A 20,091-nucleotide genomic window follows, 5' to 3' on the forward strand; every position below is an offset into this window, starting at 1 on the left:
AAACCCACCGATTTTGGCTGCTTAAAATTCTTCCTGATACTAGATTACTTACAGTGTGACAGCAGGCCCTTTGGCCCAACAAGTCCACACCAACCCACCATTTACCCAGACCCATTCCCCTACGTTAATCCCTTCACCTAACCTACAGGCAATTTAGCATGGCCATTTACCTCACCTGCACATTTTTGTGTCTGTGGGAGAATGTACAAACTCCACACACTCAGTCGCCTGAGATGGGAATTGAACCTGGGTCCCTCGCGCTGTGAGGCAGCAGTGCTAACTGCTGTGCCACCCATTAATACTGGACACTTCATAGCACATTTGACCCTGTTTGTATTCTAGTTGTTTTGGTTTGAGCCGCTGGTCAGTTTTGTTGTCTGTACTCGGTTGCTAACTGTGCATACGTAGTGTGTTCCCCTCAAAGGACAAAGGAGCTTCTCCAACGACCATCAGATAACACTCTCACTCCAGGAGCGAGTGCACTCCGCACCCAGTAAACAATAAGTCTTAAAGTTAGGGGAGGCTCTTGGGCAAAGTTGTACAAGGGAAGGGTTGGACTTCCTGTCACAAGAGGCTCTGGATCAAAGTGAAACTTCGCTGTTGCTGAGCCGGAGTTAACACGATCTGCTTCCTGTGGCTGTTAAAAATGTTGTTGTATTTGCACTTGCTGTTATTCTGTTTATTCCCCATTGACAGGGGGGATTTTTCTCCTCCGCGTTTCAATGTGAGTTTGGAGGTGCCCGCTGAGCAGCGCTGGGAGCCGGTGCTGAAACATTACGATGCGGCGCAGCTCCGTAAGATCATGCAGCATGTAATCGGGTAAGAGGCGGTAGTGACAGACTCTGCCTCAGTCTCAGTGCGGGCTCCATTGGTGTTTACGCACTTACACTGAGCTGCTCTGATCGCTTTCATTTCTATTAACGGGGAATTCATTCGTTTTATGCTGTGATGCAGTTTTATCAGTTTCCAGTTTGTTGTTCCCTTATTTTCTTTCATTTCTTCTTTACCTGAATTTTTTTTTATTATTATCTATGTTTCGAGTCTTTGTTCAGACCGAAACATTAAATCTGATTTTTCTCCACAGATACAGCCAGCTTTTCCAGCAATTGCTGCTTCCGTTTCTGATGTACAGGATCCGCAGTTCTTTCGGCTTTTATTTATTTGTTTGTGCTGTGTCTGGCTTAAACAAGGATGCCCAGGGGGAGGCGCTAGTGCTGTTAGGCAGGTTGGTTTAAACTGGCCTCTCGTGGGGGAATGGGAATGTGAGGGGTTAGCTCTGCTGCCCCCACAGTGCCAGGGACAATAGATGTGAAGCTGGAAAAGCACAGCAGCAGGAAAGTCAATTTTTTCGTACCTGATCCTTTCTAGGGACTGACGAGGGAGCCCAGAAGGGGACCGGGTGGGCAGGTGGGATGGTGATAGGTGGATGCAGGTAGAGGGTTATTGTGATTGGTCAGTGGGAAGTGGCTAGATGAGTAGGAAGATGAACAGGTTGGGTCAGGTCAAGGAAGTGAGGAGGAAGGGGAGGGCTGGATTTGAGATAAGGCTGGGGGAGGTGGAGGGATTTTGAAGCTGGTGTAGTCAATATTGAGGCCACTGGGTTTGCCAGGTGAAATATCAGGCATTGTTCCTCAAATTTCCGTTTGGCCTCACTCTGACAGCGGAGGAGGCCAGGGATGGACTTGGTAGCCAGGGGAATGGGAGGGGGAATGAAAATGGATGGCAACCGGAAGGTTGGATTGGTTGATGCCCACAGAGCACCGTCCCTGAATCTGTGTTTGGTCTATTCGATATAGAGAAGACCACACTGGGAGCAATGGATACAATAGATCAGGTTGGATGAAGTGCAGATGAATCGCTGCTGCCTTCGATGGAGGTGAGAGTGGACATGTGTGGGTACGTGTTCCACCTCTTGTGGTTGCAGGGGGAGGTACTGGTGTGGTGGAGAAGTTGATGGGGAGTGTAGAATTGACGGAGTCATGGAGTGTGCGTTCCCTATGGATATCAGATGAGGTAGGGAAGGAAAAATATTCTTGGTGCTGGGGTCTGATTGTAGGAGGTGGAAATGTTGGAGAATAATGTAGTGGATTCTGTGGTTGGGATGGTGTGTGAGGACTAAGATGACTCTATTCTTTTTGTTGTTGGGGGGAAGGGATTTGAAGGCAGAACTGCGGAAGATGGAGGAGATGTGGGTGAGGGCATCCTTAATTAGGAGGGGAAACTACAGTCCCTAAAGTAGGAGGATATCTGGAATGTCCCTGGAGTGGAAATTCCCCCATCCTGGAGCAGGTGTGGTGGAGGATTTGAGAGTATGGGATAGCAATTTTGCAGGAGGGTGGGTGAGAGGAGGTGTTGTTGAGGTAGACATGGGAGTTGGTGGTTTTGACATCGATATCATTGGTGAGTCGGTTTCCAGAGATGGAGACAGACAGGCCTAGGAAGGGGAGGGAGGTGTCAGAAATGGTCCAGTTGAACTTGAGGGTGGGGTGGAAAGCATTGGCAAAGTTACTGAACTGCTTAAGCTCCTCGTGCAACCATCACTATAGCGGAGGAAGAGGTATGGGATGGTACCAATGTCTTTGGGGAAGAGGGACTGTTCCATGGCTCTTCCATCACCAACTTCAAAGTCTCTCCTCCCCCAGTCTTATCCCAGGTATAGCCCCAACCCTCCTCCTCACCTCCCTGTACCTAACCTATCCATCCTACTCACCTATCCACTCCACCCTTCCCAATGACCAATCACAATAACTCCCTACCTACATCCACCTTTCCACCATCCCACCCACCCCCACCCTGCCCCAACACCCTCTCTCTATGTATTTCTGAGCTCCCTCTCCCTTTCCAATCCTGATGAAGGTTTCGGCCCAAAACATTGACTTTCCTGCTCATTGAATGCTGTCTCACCTGCTGTGATCTTCCAGCTTTGCATCAATTGACTCTGACTTCCAGTATCTGCAATCCTTATTGTCTCCTAGTCACAATGCTAGGGACCCGGGATTGATTCCAGCCTGGGGTGACAGTGTGGAGTTTGCCATTCTCCGCGTGTCTGCAGAGGGTTTCCTCCGGGTGCACCGATTTTCTCCCACCATCCAAAGACGTGCATGTTAGATGGATTGGCTACGCAGAAATTGTCCATAGTGTCCAGGAATGTGCAAAATAAGTGGGTTAGCCATGGGGAATGCTGGATTACTGGGATATGGTGGGGTGGGATGGGTCCAAGTATAATGCTGTTTGGAGGGTTGGTGCAGAATCAATGGGCTGAATGGCCTGTATCAGCACAATAGGGATTCCATAATTCTAAGCCAAAGACTGGATTAGCTGACACTGTGGAGCATGTATGCTATTGCCTACAAATATGAGCATGTGCATTAACAGGTGTAGCTATGAACAGGGCGGGGAGTGGGCAAGGACCTGGTGAGAGTCGGAAAGAGATCAGGGAGTGGGGGAATAGGTTTGGGCTTGGAACGGGAGGATCAGGCTGGCAATGTGGAAGAGATCTCTCTGACCAATCTCTTACCCACCATCTGAGCCCCTTCCCTCTCTCTGACCTGATCTCTCTCGCAGGCCTGTTCAATTCCCATTTCGATGTTGCGCCTGTTCTGTGCACATGCACATTAACAGACTCTCTGCTGGATGCAATGATGTAGAGGATCTGGAACCCAATATGTGTGCTGTTACCCCACCAATCCAGTGTCAGCAACAGTACCTACCCCAAATTAGAAGGGAATTTAAGTGGTAACAGGGAGTAGAAAAACTGGGAAGGAAGTGGGAAGATAAGAGAAACCAAGCCAAGCATCGAGTACACTTTGAAAGTAGAATGATATCAAAAAAGACAAAGGATTCTCTATCTGAATGCATGTAGCATTCACAACTCGATAGATTATCTCAAGGCAAAAATAGCAGTAAATGGTTATGATCTAATTGCCATTACAGAAACATGGCTGCGTAGTTATCACTGAACTTTCAAGGATATTCAACATTTAAGGAGGAACAGAGAAGCAGGAAGTGGAGCTGGAGTTGCACTGATAATAATTGACAGGATTGGTACATTAGTAAGGGAGGAACAATGTGTGGAAACTATTTGGTGGATCTAAGAAACCAGAAGGGACAGCAGGTATTGACGTTATTTACAGACCATCAAATCGTGGTGGTAGAGAAGAATGTAGCATGTGCAGCACTGTAATGGTGGGTGACCCCAACTTGCATATAGACTGGGTAAACCAATTGAGCACTAAATGTGCGGAGGATCAGTTTCTGAAATATAGGGATGATTTTCTAGAGTGGTATGTTAAAGGGCCACCGAGAGGCAATTCTCGATTTAGTATTATGCGATGAAAAATGTATCGTTAATAATCTTGACAGAAAAGAATCTTTAGGGATGAGTGGCCACACTATGATAGAATTTTATATTATGTTTGAAAGGGAGGCAGTTCAACCTGAAGCAAGGGTATTAAATTTAATAAGGGTAATTATGAAAGCTTCAGGCACAAGTTGGCTGAGGTGAATTATTAAAATACATTAAAAGGCATGACTATATAGGCAATGGACAATCTTTAAAGGACTGTTATATGGCTAATAGCAACTATAGATTCCTTCAAGGTGCAAAAACCAAACAAAGGTCAGTGAGCTGTGGCTGACAAAGGAAGTTAAGAATTGTGGGGATTAAAAGGAAAGGCTTATGAAGTGGCTGGAAACAGTAATGAATCTGAGTATTGAAAAGTTTTCAGAGTACAGAAAAGGAGGACCAAGAAACAGCTAAAGAAAGGAATACAATATGGAAGCAATCTAGCAAAAAGTTAATAAAAATTAACCACAAAATGTTTTAAGGTATGTAAAAATGAAATGTTTGGGTAATACGAATGTGGGACCATTAAAACTGAGTCAGGGCGAATTTTTTATGAGGAGCAGAGAAATGCCAGTGATGCTAAATGATTATGTCTGTTTTCAGTGAGGAAGATTAGAACGTACAAACGAGAAGCAGAAGTAGACAACTCAGCTCCTTGAGCCCGCTCCACCATTTAATATGGTTATGGGTGATCTCATCACAGCCTCAGTTCCACTTTCTTCCTCACTCCTATAACCCTATTGTCCATTACAAATTAAAAGTCACTATCTCCTCATTTTTTGTTAAGATTCATTTTTGTGGAATGTCGGCATTGCTGGCTAGCCAGCGTTTATTACCCGTTCCTAGTTGCTGTTGAGGAAGTGGTAGTGAGCTGCCTTCTTGAACCACTGCAGTCTACCTGCTCCGGGTAGACCCACAATGCACTTAGGGAGGGATTTCAAGGATTTTGACCTACCGACAGTGAAGGAATGGTGATATATTTTCCAATTCAGAATAGTGAGTGGCTTGGAGGGGAACTTGAGGGTGTGTCTGCTGCACTTGTCCTTCTAGATGGATGTGGTTGTGGGTTTGGAAGGTGCTGCCTAAGGATCTTTGGTGAATTTCTGCAGTGCATCTTGAGCATCAGTGGTGGAGGGAGTGGATGTGATGCCAATCAAGCAGATTGCTTTTTCATAGATGCTGTCAAACTCCTTGAGTGTTGTTGGAGCTGTATTCATCCAGACAAGTGGGGAGTACTCCATCACACTCCTGACTAGTGCCTGTAGGTGGTGGACAGGCTCTGGGGAGTCAGGAGGTGAGTTCCTCACTGCAGGATTCCTCGCCTCTGACCTGCTCTTGTAACCACTGTGTTTATGTGACAAATCCTGTTGAGTTTCTGGTCAGTGGTAACACCCCCTCCCCCCAGGATGTTGATAGTGGGAGATTCCGTGATGGTAGCACCATCGAATGTCAAAGGGCAGTGGTTAGATTTTCGCTTATTGGTGATGGTCATAGCCTGGTATTTGTGTGGCACCACTTGTCAGCCCATGTTTGGATGTTGTCCAGGTCTTGTTGCATTTGAACATGAGCTGCTTCAATATCTGAGGAGTTACAAATTGTGCTGAACATTGTGCAATCATCAGCAAACATCTCCAATTCTGACTTTTTGATGGAAGGAAGGTCATTGATAAAGCAGTCGAAGATGGTTGGGCCTGGACACTACACAGAAAAATTCCTGTGAGAGATGTCCTGAACCTGAGATGACTGACCTGCAACAACCATGACCATCTATCTCCCTATATGCCAGGTATAACACCAACCAGCGAAGAGTTTGCCCTCTGATATCCATTGATTCCAGTTTTGCTGGGGCTCCTAGATGTCACACTTGGTTGAATGCAGCCTTAATGCCAAGATCTGTCACTCCTACCTCACCTCTGGAATTCAGCTCTTTTTTTCTATGTTTGAACCAAGGCTGTAATGAGGGCAGGAACTCAGTGGCCCTGGCAGAACCCAAACTGGACATCATTGAGCAGGTTATTGCTGAGTGGGTGGCTGTTTGATGACAGCTTCCATGACTTCACTGATGATTGAGAGTAGACAAATGGGGCAGTAGTTGGCCTGGTTGGATTTATCCTGCTTTTTATGTACAGGACATAACTGGGCAATTTTCCACATTGTTGTCTAGATGCTAGTGATGTAACTGTACTGGAATAGCAAGGCTAGGAGAGTGGCATGCTTTGGAGCACAAGTCTTCAGTACTATTGCTGGAATGTTGTCAATGACCCAGTGTCTCCAACGTTTATTGATATTACACTGATTGAAGCACATCAGCTGAAGACTGGTATCGCTGATGCTGGGGACCACTGGAGGAGGCCAAGATGGATCATCACTTGGCAATTTAACTGAAGATTTCTGCAAATACGTCAGCCTTGTCTTTTACGCTGATGTGCTGGGCTCTTCCATCATTGAGAATGGGGATATTTGTGGAGCCACCTTCCCCAGTTAGTTGTTTGATTGTCCACCACCTTGACAACTGGATGTGGCAGGACTACAGACTTTAGATCTGGTCTGTTGGTTATGGGATCACTTAGTTCTGTCTGTCACTTGCTGCTTTTACCATTTGGTACGCAAGTAGTTCTGTTTGGTAGCTTCACCAGGTTGACACCTCACTTTCAGGTATGCCTGGCGCTGGTCCTTGCATGCCCTCCTGCACTCTCCATTGAATCGGGGTCGGTCCCCTGGCTTGATGATAATGGTTGAGTGGGGATAAACAGGCCATGAAATTGCAGATTGTGCTGGATACAATTCTGCTGCTGTTGCTGGCCCACAATGCCTCATGGAAGCCAGTTTTGAGTTGCTAGATCTGTTTGTAATCTGAGCCATTTAGCATAATGACAGTGCCACACAATACGATGGAGATTATTCTCAATATGGAGTCAGGACTTCATCTTCACAAGGACAGTGCACTGGTCACTGTTACTGATACTGTCATGGACAGATGCACCTACAGTCAGTAAATTGGTAAGGATGAGGTCAAATATATTTTCCCTATTGTTGGTTCCCTCACCACATGCTTCAGACCCAATCAAGCAGCTGTGTCCTTTAGGATCCGACCAAGAATGTGCAGATCGAATATAATGTACGATATGTGAGGCTATTCACGTTTAAAAGCTGAGGTCTGAAATGTATTTCTGAAATAGTGAGAGACTGGAAAGTCTAGATTGGCAGTGACTTCGGTTGAGACCTTGTCAATGTGTTACTGAAAGCAACAAACCGAAATCTTGCTTCAATTCTGCAGGAGCTTAGTTAGACCTCCCCCTGGAGTATTGTGTTCAGTTTTGGTCTCCTTATTTCAGGAATGATAAGATTTTCATTGAGGATGTTCAACATAGTTTCACCCAGATCTGTCCCCAGGAGAGTGGATCCCATTGAAATCAACAAAATACATAAAGATATATACAGGGTAGATGTAGGTAAGATGTTTCCCCTGTTTGGAGAATCTAGAGTCATGGACAAAGTTTAAAAATAAGGGACAGCCGTTTATGTCTGAGATTAGTGTTTTTTAGCAGGAGTCAAGGAAGTTAAAATGGAGATAAAGGATTGCACTACTCTTCATTGTTTTTTGTTGACTCCTTCCACAATTTCTCCCTTCACCCATTCACTCAATGACACTCGGAGCAAGCAGCCTTGCCAATGGTCAGTAATTTATTATGATCAGTACTGCATTTGGAATTCTCCACCAGAGACAGCAATGAGATTTTACTTTCCTGAAGCCTCGAGGCAGAACCATCTCGAGTGAAGTACGGAGTCCAGGTTAAATCACATTGTCCCTCCGCTCCCAGGAGAGAATCACCATTTCTCCTCCTCTCTCCTCGGGGGACAACTCATACTATTTCCCCCTCTGCTGACATGAATGATGCTGTGTCCCAATCCCCAGAGGCAAATTGCACTCCATTCCTGTTCCCCAGGCAAGTCACACTGTGTGGCTACCCCACACCGAGGACTCTACAGCTTTTCCTTCCATTCTGAGAACAAAGGTCTCGATGTCTGCAGGTTTAACGTTGCTGATTTCCAATTCTGCCCAAATGTTTAAGGTCTCAGTGACAGCACAAGTGGAAATCGCCCTGATTTGCCCTAGCCTAGAAATGGTTCTGCATCTAGATTTGCACTTGTTCCATGTGAGCTATTGTCCAGCATTTGATAATGATCGTGTGCGAGTGTTAGCAATATGTTTCCAAACTCTCAGGCCTGGTCTCCAAAGGATTGGAAGGGCTTTGAGAGTCTGCAAAGGAGATAACTGAGATGGTACCAGCATTGAGGGAATTTAGTAACAAAATTAGATTGTAGAAATACTGGAGTCAGAGCATTAACTTTGTTTCTCTCACCACTGATGCTGCTAGATCTGCTGAGTTTCTCCAGCACTTCCACTTTTTATTCCAGATTTCCAGCATCTGCAGTATTTGGCATTTATTTAATATTTAGTTCTCTCCCACTTCCCTTCAGGAATGCCCCCTTGAAGAAGTTCTGCCCTCCTATTTGATTTGATTTCCAGTTTAATCTTTCAACTTGTCCATCTTCATTGCTTTTGATCTCCTTCTTAGTGTTTGCCAAAGAAGAACCATACTGGACTTGAAATATTAACTCCTGTTTCTCTCTCCACAGATGCTGTCACACCTGCTAAGTTTCTCCAGCACTATCTGTTTTTACTTTAGATTTCTGGCATCTGCAATATTTTGCTTTTATTGGTTGGAGAAGCTGGGGTTGTTCTCCTTGGAGATTTTATTAAAGTAGACAAAATTAAGGTAGACAGCTTTGGATAAAGTAAACTAAGAAAATCTTTTGGTGTGCCAGGGAGACAGGATTTTAGCTTTTGGGACAGAGATAAAATAAAGGAGATAAATAAATTTATATTTCAACTGTTTAAATAACATTTGTGACAAATATCTTGAAACAATTAACTTTTGTTTCAGCTCTATCGCTCCAAAATGGGTGGTTTCCATCATTGAACTTCTGGCACACCAGCTCAGCTGGATATTACCACAACCCTATGAAACAGAAATTCAAGGACTAAGTAAAGCACTAGATTTAAGCCTTGGAGAAGGACTTCTTATCAATCTTGCTTATGAACTTTCTAGGTAGGTGTTCTTTGATATGAGAATCTACGTGTTAAGAACCAAACCATTAAACATTGATCAATTTCACACCTTAACTACTTTAGCTTGCCTTACAAAGGAAATCAAAGTCAGTTACTCTTCACCATGTAGGAATTGGATCTATTTTCACTCTTATTTTGGAGCATTCGTATTAGTTTTCATTGCCTTTGTATTCCCAGGCAGGATTTTTAAAATGTTTTTGGAGGATATTATAGAGTCAGCTAATACTAATGGCATTACAGCAAATTGCTTACATTCTAAGAGTGAAGGATTAAGTCTGATAGGAACAAGTTGTTTTGACTAATCCAAAGACAATGGTCCCCAGTTGTTATGACTCTAGATGGGATACCCCTGAGAAGTGGGATGAATTGGCTCCCATTTTATGCTCAACCACTCTCTTGGTCATAAAGTTAGTTTAAAAAGGATCACTTCTCTTGTTGGTACCTTTTCCCAGCCTCAATATGTTAATGTTTTAAAAACAGCCAAATTAAGTAGGTGGGATTGATGTGAAATAACAATATATTTCCAAGTAAGGATGGTAAGTGACTTGGAGGGAACTTGCAGGTCATGGTGTTCTCCTGTATCTTTGAGTTTATTCACTACTAAAACAAGAGAAAAGATAATAAAATATGACACATGTACATTCAGGTTAGAAATGAGAGATGACTCCAAGAAGTAAAAGTAAAAACAAAAGTATGATTCGGTCTTTAGCTTGTCTGTGATGAAACATGGCTGTTAAGGTGGATCATTCCAGTAGCGCTGCCTTTGGCTATAAAGTAGCTGTTTGGAGATTCTTGGTTTTGCACTTAACTGAAAAGAGTTCATCCACTTTCCATCGAAAGTGACCTTATTTTCAGCAACAGCCAAGAGACTTTATTTCCTCTTATGTGCACAAGCAGAGATGTTGAGTAGAAGTTCTCTGTACTGCTGTTTCATAGGGAACATTAGTTCAATGGAACATGGAATGTGAGCTAGCACACCAGTCAAAGACTTTGTATCCTGCTTATGGGAAGATACTTATATACAACCAAAATAAAATGCACTCTGTACATGACTCCGTACCTCTGGCTGAAGCCTTGGATTACCTTCTGGCTTTGCCCTGCCATAACTAACAGCTAGGAACCACTCTCTGCCTGAACAATTCTACCTCTGTAGTTTCCTCTCCTCCTTCAACTCACCTCATTGAACAAGCTTTTGACCACCCATGATATGACCACACTTGATTATTTGTTCATCATTTTGTAAATTAAGCCGCTGTCAGGGTTTGGCTACACTGACAACTCTAAATGTTGTGATGTCACTAATGAAATGTTTGATCTCTGGATTGATGGGTAACTCATATCATTGTCCTCAGCTTTTGCACCAGTATTGTTGTCCAAGACACAAAAGGAAACATTTACCATGGTAGAAATCTGGATTATGCATTCAGTGATGCTTTAAGATCGCTCACAGTTGACCTACAATTTGTCAAGAATGGTCAGGTGGGTACTGCATTAATATTATGATATATGGATGCTTAAAAAGATAATGTGCTTTAAAAATGTATTTAAATATCTCAGTTTGCTATGCTAGTTCTAATATATACTTTACAGATACATTTTGGGAATTTCTATTCTTATCAACAGAAAAGATCATTTTGTATGCAGAGGTCAGGCTTAAAACAAATTAAGGCTTTTTCTTAAACTTGAGATGGTTGCAGAGAAGATTTTCAAGTTTATGAAGATCAACCCTAATGCCAGTTTAGAATAATGACAGGTGATCTTATTGAAGCATGAGAGGATCTGAAAAGCTTGAGGATACAGTTTAAATCTAAGAAACCTTCCAATTTAAGATGGAGATGTTGAGAATTTTTCTTGCAGCCAGCCATTTGTCTGTGGAGTTCTCCTCCCTGAAGAGCAGTGGAAGCTGGACCACTCAGTTTATTCAGGGCTGAGTGAGAGAGATTTTTGAAAGATAAAGGAGTCAAGGTTTGTTGAGGGAATGACATTAAAGATCAGTCATGTTTATGAAAAGTAAAAATAGGTCAATAACATAAGTCCTTTGATCCTATGTGGTAGGCAATAAGAAAACATGATTTAAAGAACTGTCATTTTCTCAGAGCAGTTGCAAATGCCCAATAAATTCTGGCTTTTCCATGTATGTCTACCTGCATGAACAAATGAAAAAAAAATTAATGGAGAAGCTAGGAAAAAAAAAGATTTCTTGCATGAAGCTGCTTAAAACATTGAATTTCTTGCCAGAAGCAGATTGAAATGGATACTGCTGGCATGTTTTAAAAGGGAATTAGTTACCTGAAGTAGAGGTACCAGAAAATTATGTGGAGAATGGCATTCAACATGAATGGGGTGGAGAAAAGAAACATTGGCAAAGGTTTGATAGGCTGAATGATTCCCCAGCACTTTGTTTCAGTGCTGTATGAGTGAGTGCTGGGGAATCAACTCTTCAAGGTTAGATATACAGCATGTCTTGCTTATGACTACAACTCTTCTCGCCATTACCCAGAAATGTCCATGAATTTCCAATTTTGGGATAACATTCAATGCATCAGTGTGAAATTAAATGGTGTTTTATTGACAACTTCTGTCAAACCCAAGGCAGTTTTGTGTCCAAAACTAACTTGTAACCAAATTACTTCACTTGGGATCTAACAAAGATTAGAGAAATTTGTTCATTCATATGAAACAAGTAAAAACCTATTCTTTGAAATGGAGGTACACATGTACTCAAGATTTCTTTTAAGTGTAAATTTTGAACAGATTAAAAATGACTAATTGCGCTGGACTTTATTTCGGGTGCTTTGTTGAATCAGGTCCAACTGACCAGACATCCCAACATAAACTAATCCCATTTGCAGGCCCTTGGCCCATATCCCTCTTAAACCCTTCCTATTCATATACCCATCCAGGTGCCTTTTAAATATTGTAATTGTACCCGTCTCCTCCCACTTCCACTGGCAGCTTATTCCATGCATGCACCACCCCCTGTGTGAAAAGTTTGCCCTCGGGTCCTTTTAAAATCTTTCCCCTCTCACCTTAAACCTATGTTGTCTAGTTTTGGGTTTCCCCCCCCTAGGAAAAAGACCGTTACCTATCCATTTACCCTATCCTTATGATTTTATAAACCTCTATGCAGTCATTCCTCAGCATCCAATGCTCTGGAAACATAGCACAGCTTTTTCAGCCTCCCCCTATAACTCAAACCCTCCAGTCCCAACATTATCCTCGTAAATCTTTTCTGCACCCTCCCAAATTTAATCACATCCTTCCTATAAAAAGGCAACCAGAAATGTATGCAGTATTCTAAAAGTAGCCTCACCGATGTCCTATACAGCCACAACATGACATCTCAACTCCTATAATCAATGTTCTAATCAATGAAGGCAAACATATCAAGCACCTTCTTCATCAGTCTGTCTACCTGTGACTCCAATTTTAATAAACTATAAACCTGCACCCCGAGATCTCTTTATTTGGTCATGCTCCCCAAGGCCCTACCATCAACTGTATCAGGACAGCCCTTGGTTGCCTTACCAAAATGCAACACCTCACATTTATTTAAATTAAATTCCAACTGCCACACATGTAGGCCTGACAAGGTGAAGGTGGCAGATTTCCTTCCCTGTAGGACTCTAGTGAGCCATATGATAATTGGTAATGGTTTCACAATTCCTTTTTAAAACTTTATTGTATTCAAATTTCACCATCTGCTGTGGTCCAGGACATTAACTGAATTCTTGAGTAATAGTCTAGCAATAAAATCATTAGACCATAGCCTGTCCTCTATACCACATACTCTGCAACAAAGTACTATTCCTTTTACTGTTGAAATCCAAAATGTGTGTTTATTTTCATTAAATTATTTCTTTCAGATTGTCTACACAGGAACAACATTCATTGGCTTTGTAGGTTTATGGACTGGACAAAGACCAAATAAATTTACTATCTCTGGAAATGCAAGAGGTATGTTGAGTCTTGTGATCTCTAAATTAATGTATCTATACTTCTCTTCAGAAGTATTACCAATTATAATATTTAAAGCTTGATTTAGCCACTTGCCTTCGCTCCCAGATCCAAAATAAATACGTAAAAATGTAAATTTTGTAATGTTTGAACTAATGTATGTTAACTCTGGAATAAATGTAATCATGATACTGTATACTTAAAAACGTGTCTGCATTTTTCCTACCACCTGGGCAGGTAATACTTGAGCCACAACCACAAGTCAATCATTTCTGTGGCACTTCTTAGATTTTGGCTTGTGTTTCTACTCAATGCCTATGTTTTGCTGACACTTGGAAATTTGAGCCAATATTTTGACTGATTTATATGCTTACATTGAAATTGTGTAAATTTCTGCATTCTATTAAAAGAAAACCCTCCCACCTTATTTATTAAAAGGTAGGGCTATATTTCAGTGGTTTAAATGACTTTACATTCCATTTCATTTGTGAAATGCTCAAGATTGTTAAGATTCACTGAAAGAGGACCAATTTTGCAGGTAAATCAATTAATTTCTGTGGTACACAAAGAGTAGACATTTTATTTTCCAATTAAAACTTGTAACTTAGAGGCTAATTTGCAAATCTGTGATTCATCCATATTGTAAGACATATATGTGCTATAATGTATCACCATAAGAAAAGAAGGTATAGCTGTCACTAGTAAACTTTGCCAATGAGATGGGAAATGAATAAGTAGAATGCATTGCATATAATAGCCAAAAATGTAAATTAATAACTATGCAGACAATGCAATGTTTATTCCTTGGTTCAAATCTCACTAATTTTTAGGGCATCGAAAAAATGAACTGGGTGTGTTTTTAAGGCTGAAACATGTTGCGTGCAAATTCCTTCAAGCCCAAAGTGATTTATTTTGGATCAGGATAGCTGCCTCCCTGTTCTAACTGGAAGAATCTGGTTGAGGAAACAATTTAAAGTTTATTGCATTTCTACCAGTAATTTGTTGATGTAATGCTTCATAACTGATATGTACTTAAGACAGCTTTTTTTCACAGACTCGTAATCAGGTGGCACTGATCTCAGAAAAGAGGCAATAAATCTGAGGCACTTGCCGTGAAAGCTGTCTGTGCAGTAATAACGAGAAATGTTGGACAGGCCAGTTTAGCTGCTGTGCCAGCTGTTCACACAGATAGAGGAAGCTTCTACTTCTTTGTGTAATAAAACAAAGACTGGAGATCTGAGACAAACAGAAACTGAAATAACTGGAGAAACTCAGTATCATCTGCAGTCAGAAAGCAGAGTTAATGTTTAGAGTCCTATAAATCATCTTCACAAGTAGATATACAGGAAGAACCTTCTGTACAACCAGGGTTATGGGAAGAAGGTTTACAGGACTTGAAGCATTAACTGTGTTTTCTCTCCAAACGCTGCCTCACCTAGATTTGTCTCCTTCAGTCTTTTTTACAAAATTGGTTTAACCGAAAATTTTGCCACTCCCATCCTTTTGCTTCTCAGCACAAACCCCCAATCTGTTACAAGGAGATCTTTGGTGAGATTCCCCAAGTTGTTATGTTACAGATGGAATACTCAAAATTGTCAGGCTCCCAGGTGAGGAAGGATGAACCTCTTTATTCACTCTGGTTATTTGAAACAAAGTGAATTTAAAAAGGAACCCTTGCTTTTGGGTGTCTTCGTAGTATCATAGAATCCCTACAGTGTGGAACAGGCCCTTTAGCCCAACAAATCCACACTGATCCTCCAGAGAGTCACCCACACAGACCCATTCCCCTACCCTATTTACACCTGGCTAATGCACTTAACCTACACATACCTGAACACTATGGGCAATTTAGAATGACCAATTCACCTAACCTAACCTTTGAATGCTGGGAGGAAACCCACGCAGACACAGGGAGAATGTGCAAACTCCATACAGATAGTCGCCCAAGGCTGGAATTGAACCCTGGTCCCTGGCACTGTGAGGCAGCAGTGTTAGTTACTGAACCACCCGCGTTCTTCCAAAACAAATTAATTGCTAATTTCAAAGTAGCCAATTCAAAGTAGTCTGTGAGTTAATAAAAGAGTGAGTTTATTATCGACAAAGTGCAAGCAAAATTAATAATGAAGCGCACATTTTTATCCAACAGAAGTGTGGCCACAAATCACTATGATAAAGTGGGTAAGCCTGTAGTGGTACTGAGGGAAACTAGGCCCAGCCAAACTCTACTGCTGGGGAAAGGCTACCCACGAGAGAGTGCAGTAAATGCCAAGGTGTTGGTAAAAGGGATTGCAGGAGGATGCATGCCCATTTCCCTTCACCAGGTGCACTTGGAGTGCAATATAATGTCCTGACTAATGATCACGGCACCCACTCCTGTGGACTTGTGGACAGGATCAATCCATCTCCTCAGCAATAATCTAGTGGGATAAACAGTAATAGCATCCCTAGTGATCTCCGAGAAGTTTGCTGAGGTTAGGGAGACTGAATAGCTGCAAAAGAAAACACATGCAAGTTTCCCTGACTGTGTAGTCACATGCTGTGTGGTCACTCAAACTCAGCCAGTAAAAGCTGAGGTGCCTCTGCATCAGAAGGCCCTCCAATCTGGTTTTCTCAAATCCTTTTGGCAAGTCTAGAAGAGTCCAAAGGGGTAATAACTAGAACCTCATTGGCAGCAACCCAATAACCTGATTCACTGTCAAAAAAAACTAGCTTACTTTGCTCACCCTGAATCAAGGATGAAACAATCTCTGAATACCACAACATTAAAAGTGAGATGCTAATGAGAAAATGGAGAGCTCACTCGTCAACCTGCAAATGACGATTGGCCAGTGATCCACCAGGTAGTGGTGCTGCAGATGTACCATAGGAAATATTGTGGCTAGCTGACAAGATTCCAATGGCTGGGCATGTCGTTATTCACAAAACTCATACCCCAGCCAGCCAGCCTTTTACTGGCTGCAGCTCCTCAGGGATGTAGTAAGAGTCTGTAGGACAGCTTGCCGCAATCTACAATAACACCTGCACCTCTGATTCCTGCATCTGCTATTGCGGAAACCATTCAACAAGCAGTTAGTGGACCCTTAGTCAAAAAGTTGTGCCTGGAAAAGCACAGCCAGTCAGGCAGCATCCAAGGAGCGGGAGAGTCAAATTTTGAGCATAAGCTCTTCATCGACTGTCCTGCTCCTCAGATGCTGCCTGACTGGTTGTGCTTTTCCCTGCCACACCTTTTGACTCTGATCTCCAGCATCTGTAGTCCTCACTTTCTCCTGAATGGAGCCCTTGCCTGAAAGAAAAGAGTGGCTACCAATATATCCTGTAGATGTGGTTAGCTGTTCCCAGCAACTGTTGCCCTAAGAACTGTATCTGCAAAACGGTTGGTGGGAGAATTGACCGAGTTATTCACCTGGTATCATCTGCCCACTGAGATCCAGTCAGGTTAGGACTCTGACTTCATGCCAGAATATTCTGGAGTCATGGGTGACATGGACATGACCCATCTGAGGTCTTCAGTGTATCACCCACAATCAGAAGGGGCACTAGACTCTAAAACTGTGGTCAGGGCACACTGCCACAGGTACTCCAATGACTGGGATCTTTCACCATCAGGACCTCATCCTATTATACCCCATTCCAAATAAGTTAGGGACATCAAAAGCAAGAAACTCTGAATCTACTCAAAGAAGTGTTTTTGTGCAGAAGGAGAACAAACCTTGTTGCACTAAACAAGGCAACTAGAGAATAAAGAAAGGGAATCTGTTTATCTGTCCGTACCCAAGTGGTTTAACAATATAGAGTATGCCAACTGGAACTTTACCAACAGCTTAAAAAAGGTTATTTTGACCTGGGTTTTTTTTGAAGAGAGGAATGTACAGGCAGAGGTGCTGAAGTGGTTAGGGATCTAGCCTGAATCAATAATGTAAGTGCCTTTAGGTGTTTTTAAAAACAGTTTAACAATAGAAGGAAGTGGCCAGTTTTTTTTAGTTTTTTTAGCTGTGGCAGTCACAAGATATTTGAGTGCAGAAGGGTTTTAAGCTTCAGTAAATGAGTCCTAACTGACTTTCTCTGAAATCTCTCTGGATGTTGTTCCCTCCTGCCTGTATGAATCTATGTTTGAATTTACCTTTTTGCCAAGGGGTGTGTTTATGAGATGTTACTATGTTGAAACAGTTAATTAGTTAAGTTGCTGTATCGATTCTGTTAATTTATTCTAAATTTCATTTTCTTCTGTTCGTGTCCCAACCATAGTATCCATCCACTGTAGTATAAACAAATTCTGTTTTGCTTAAAGCAGACTGATTTGACCAGTTGCATCACACCTGGAAAACCCACTTCACATCTACTTTTAAAGTAAGAAAACATTAGGGTCTAGGCAACCTTCTTAAAATATTTTGAGGAGGTCTGGCCTTGTCCATAACAGCAAACACATTGAGGCACATGGAGATATTAAGTGGGATAACCGAAAGCTGAACTAAAGATTTGGATTTGAAGAAGTACCTGAAAGAAAGAAAAGAAATTAAGGTATAGATACAGAAGAGTGTGCGGAGAGAATTCCAGAACTGAGGGCCTGACAACTGAAGCCATGGCCGTTGGTAGTGAAGTTTCAAGAAGGCAGCCCACCATCCCCCCACCTCGTGCATCCACATCCCACAACCAAATTTAAAAAAAAAGCTCTCCTCTGTGCCAAAGGTGACACCGAGATTGTGAACAATCTAGTTTAGTCTCAGATGGTTTTCAGGAAAAGAGATGGATTTATTAGCCAGGAACCAGATTTTGGAGTGGGTGTAAAATCAATGGATTCATTTCACTCCATATTTAACTGTTGGACCGGGGTGGACAAAATGATAAATCTCACAACACCAGGTATAGTCCAACAGGTTTGTTTGGAAGTACTAGCTGTTGAAGCACTGCTCCTTCATCAGGTAGCTATGGAGCAGGATCATAAGACACAGAATATATAGCAAAAGATCACTGTGTCATGCAACTGAAATGATATATTGAGCACACCTAGATAGCTGTTAAGTCTTCCTGGTTTGTTCAATATATCCTATCAGTTGCATGCATGACACTGTGATCTTTTGCTATAAATTCTGTGTCTTATGATCCTGCTCCACAGAGCAGTGCTGTGAGAGCTAGTAATTCCAAATAAACCTGTTGGACTAAAAGTATCGGTAGAAAGAGCAATCAAAGACATTGGCTTTGGTAGTTCAGGTTCTCGTAAAAACAAATCTTCCCAATTCAGTTAATATCATAGTTTGTCTTTAAATGTGTCACTGTCAGAAATGTCAAGAAATTCAAGTATCTTTAGTGAGTATTTTTACACTACCCAGTCAGTTCTTCTACAATGTGATGGTTACATTCTTGTGTAACTCCACGTTACAGAAAAACATACTTTAGAAACAGCGTTTGAAGTGTTGGCTCTGTAATCGCAGTACAGCCAACACATATTTTAAAAGTTCATGCTTTAGAAATAGCGTCCCCAATTCGCCAATTGCATTACAGTGAATTTGAGTAGATGAAATGCATGTTATAACAGAACGTCCTGTGCTGTGTTAATTTCTAGCAGGGAATGTAAAAATTCTCCATCCTCTATGGATGTGACTAGATTAACAGGAATTACATTAGATTTTATAAATGTTATTTGTGGACTTACTTTTGATATCCTGTGAACCTATAACCCAAAATTGTGCTGGTTTTGCATATCATCCAATCGTTCCATTTTTAACTAAAACATACAATCTTACATTTATGAAAACTAAATTCATAGTGGAAGGAAAGCAGTCCCAAAGTTGAATTCTGTGTCAAATCACTACCCAGGTTCATACTTCTTTCATTCTGTTAGATGCCTACTGTGCATGAATTATGTTACAATAGTTAACTGTTTACAGAAGCACATAACAAATTGTTTAATACCAGAGAGGACTGATATAAGTCTCTTGCGACTTGCCTGCACTTCAGCATGCATTAGTCTGTTTGTACTCATTTTATGGTTCAAGCAACATGTCGTTATAAAGAATACAGAGCCATGTGTCAATAATTTTTTTAAATTAAAGTTAACAGAGATTGGTGGAGAACTGTCATTGCTGCTCTTTTCAAAAGAAGCCCTCCTCCGAGCTGGCTGATTAGAGATGTAAGTGATTCCCTCTTTTTATTGCTTTTGTTTTATTTATTAGCCAATGTATGCATAATATGGGCACATGAACTTTTGTTTTTAAACTGATTCATGGGATGTAGGTGTCATTGGCTAAGCCAGTATTTATTACCTGTGTCTGATTGTCAGAGAGCAGTTAAGAGTTGACCACATTACTGTGAGTGTGGAATCACATCTATGATGACAAAAATAACAGATTTCCTTCGCGAAAGGACATTAGTGAACCAGATGGGCTTTTCTGCAGTAAACAGCAATAGTTTCATAGTTATCATTCCATTCTTAATTCCAGAGTTCTTAAAAAAAATTGAGTTTAAATTCCACCATGTGGGATTTAAACCTAGGTCTACAGATTATTACCTGGGTCTCTGGATTAACAATTTACAGATAATACCACTAGGTCATCACCTCCCTTAGTATTAATGCTAACAATCTGATAAGCTGTTTAGATGTTGCTTAAAGGAATTTACCAAGTGAATTCCCCTGCTCTTCACAAATAGTAACATGGGA

General features: G+C 41.7%; 1 protein-coding gene across 1 annotated transcript in view; it reads left to right on the forward strand.

Moving 5' to 3' along the window:
- The first annotated feature begins 577 nt into the window (after positions 1 to 577).
- The window catches only part of LOC122552757 (N-acylethanolamine-hydrolyzing acid amidase-like), a 31,376-nt gene continuing 11,862 nt past the window's right edge, over positions 578 to 20,091 (forward strand). Inside the window, exons 1-5 of the mRNA XM_043695690.2 lie at positions 578 to 819; positions 9,295 to 9,459; positions 10,832 to 10,958; positions 13,346 to 13,436; positions 19,487 to 19,563. Coding sequence (XP_043551625.2) covers positions 647 to 819; positions 9,295 to 9,459; positions 10,832 to 10,958; positions 13,346 to 13,436; positions 19,487 to 19,563 — 633 coding nt within the window. The 5' untranslated portion in view covers positions 578 to 646. The remainder of the gene's footprint in view (positions 820 to 9,294; positions 9,460 to 10,831; positions 10,959 to 13,345; positions 13,437 to 19,486; positions 19,564 to 20,091) is intronic.

The sequence above is a fragment of the Chiloscyllium plagiosum genome, unplaced genomic scaffold (genome assembly GCF_037043375.1).
Source record: "Chiloscyllium plagiosum isolate Xiang-an unplaced genomic scaffold, Cpla_swu_hap1 HiC_scaffold_1, whole genome shotgun sequence".
Taxonomy (NCBI): Eukaryota; Metazoa; Chordata; class Chondrichthyes; order Orectolobiformes; family Hemiscylliidae; genus Chiloscyllium; species Chiloscyllium plagiosum.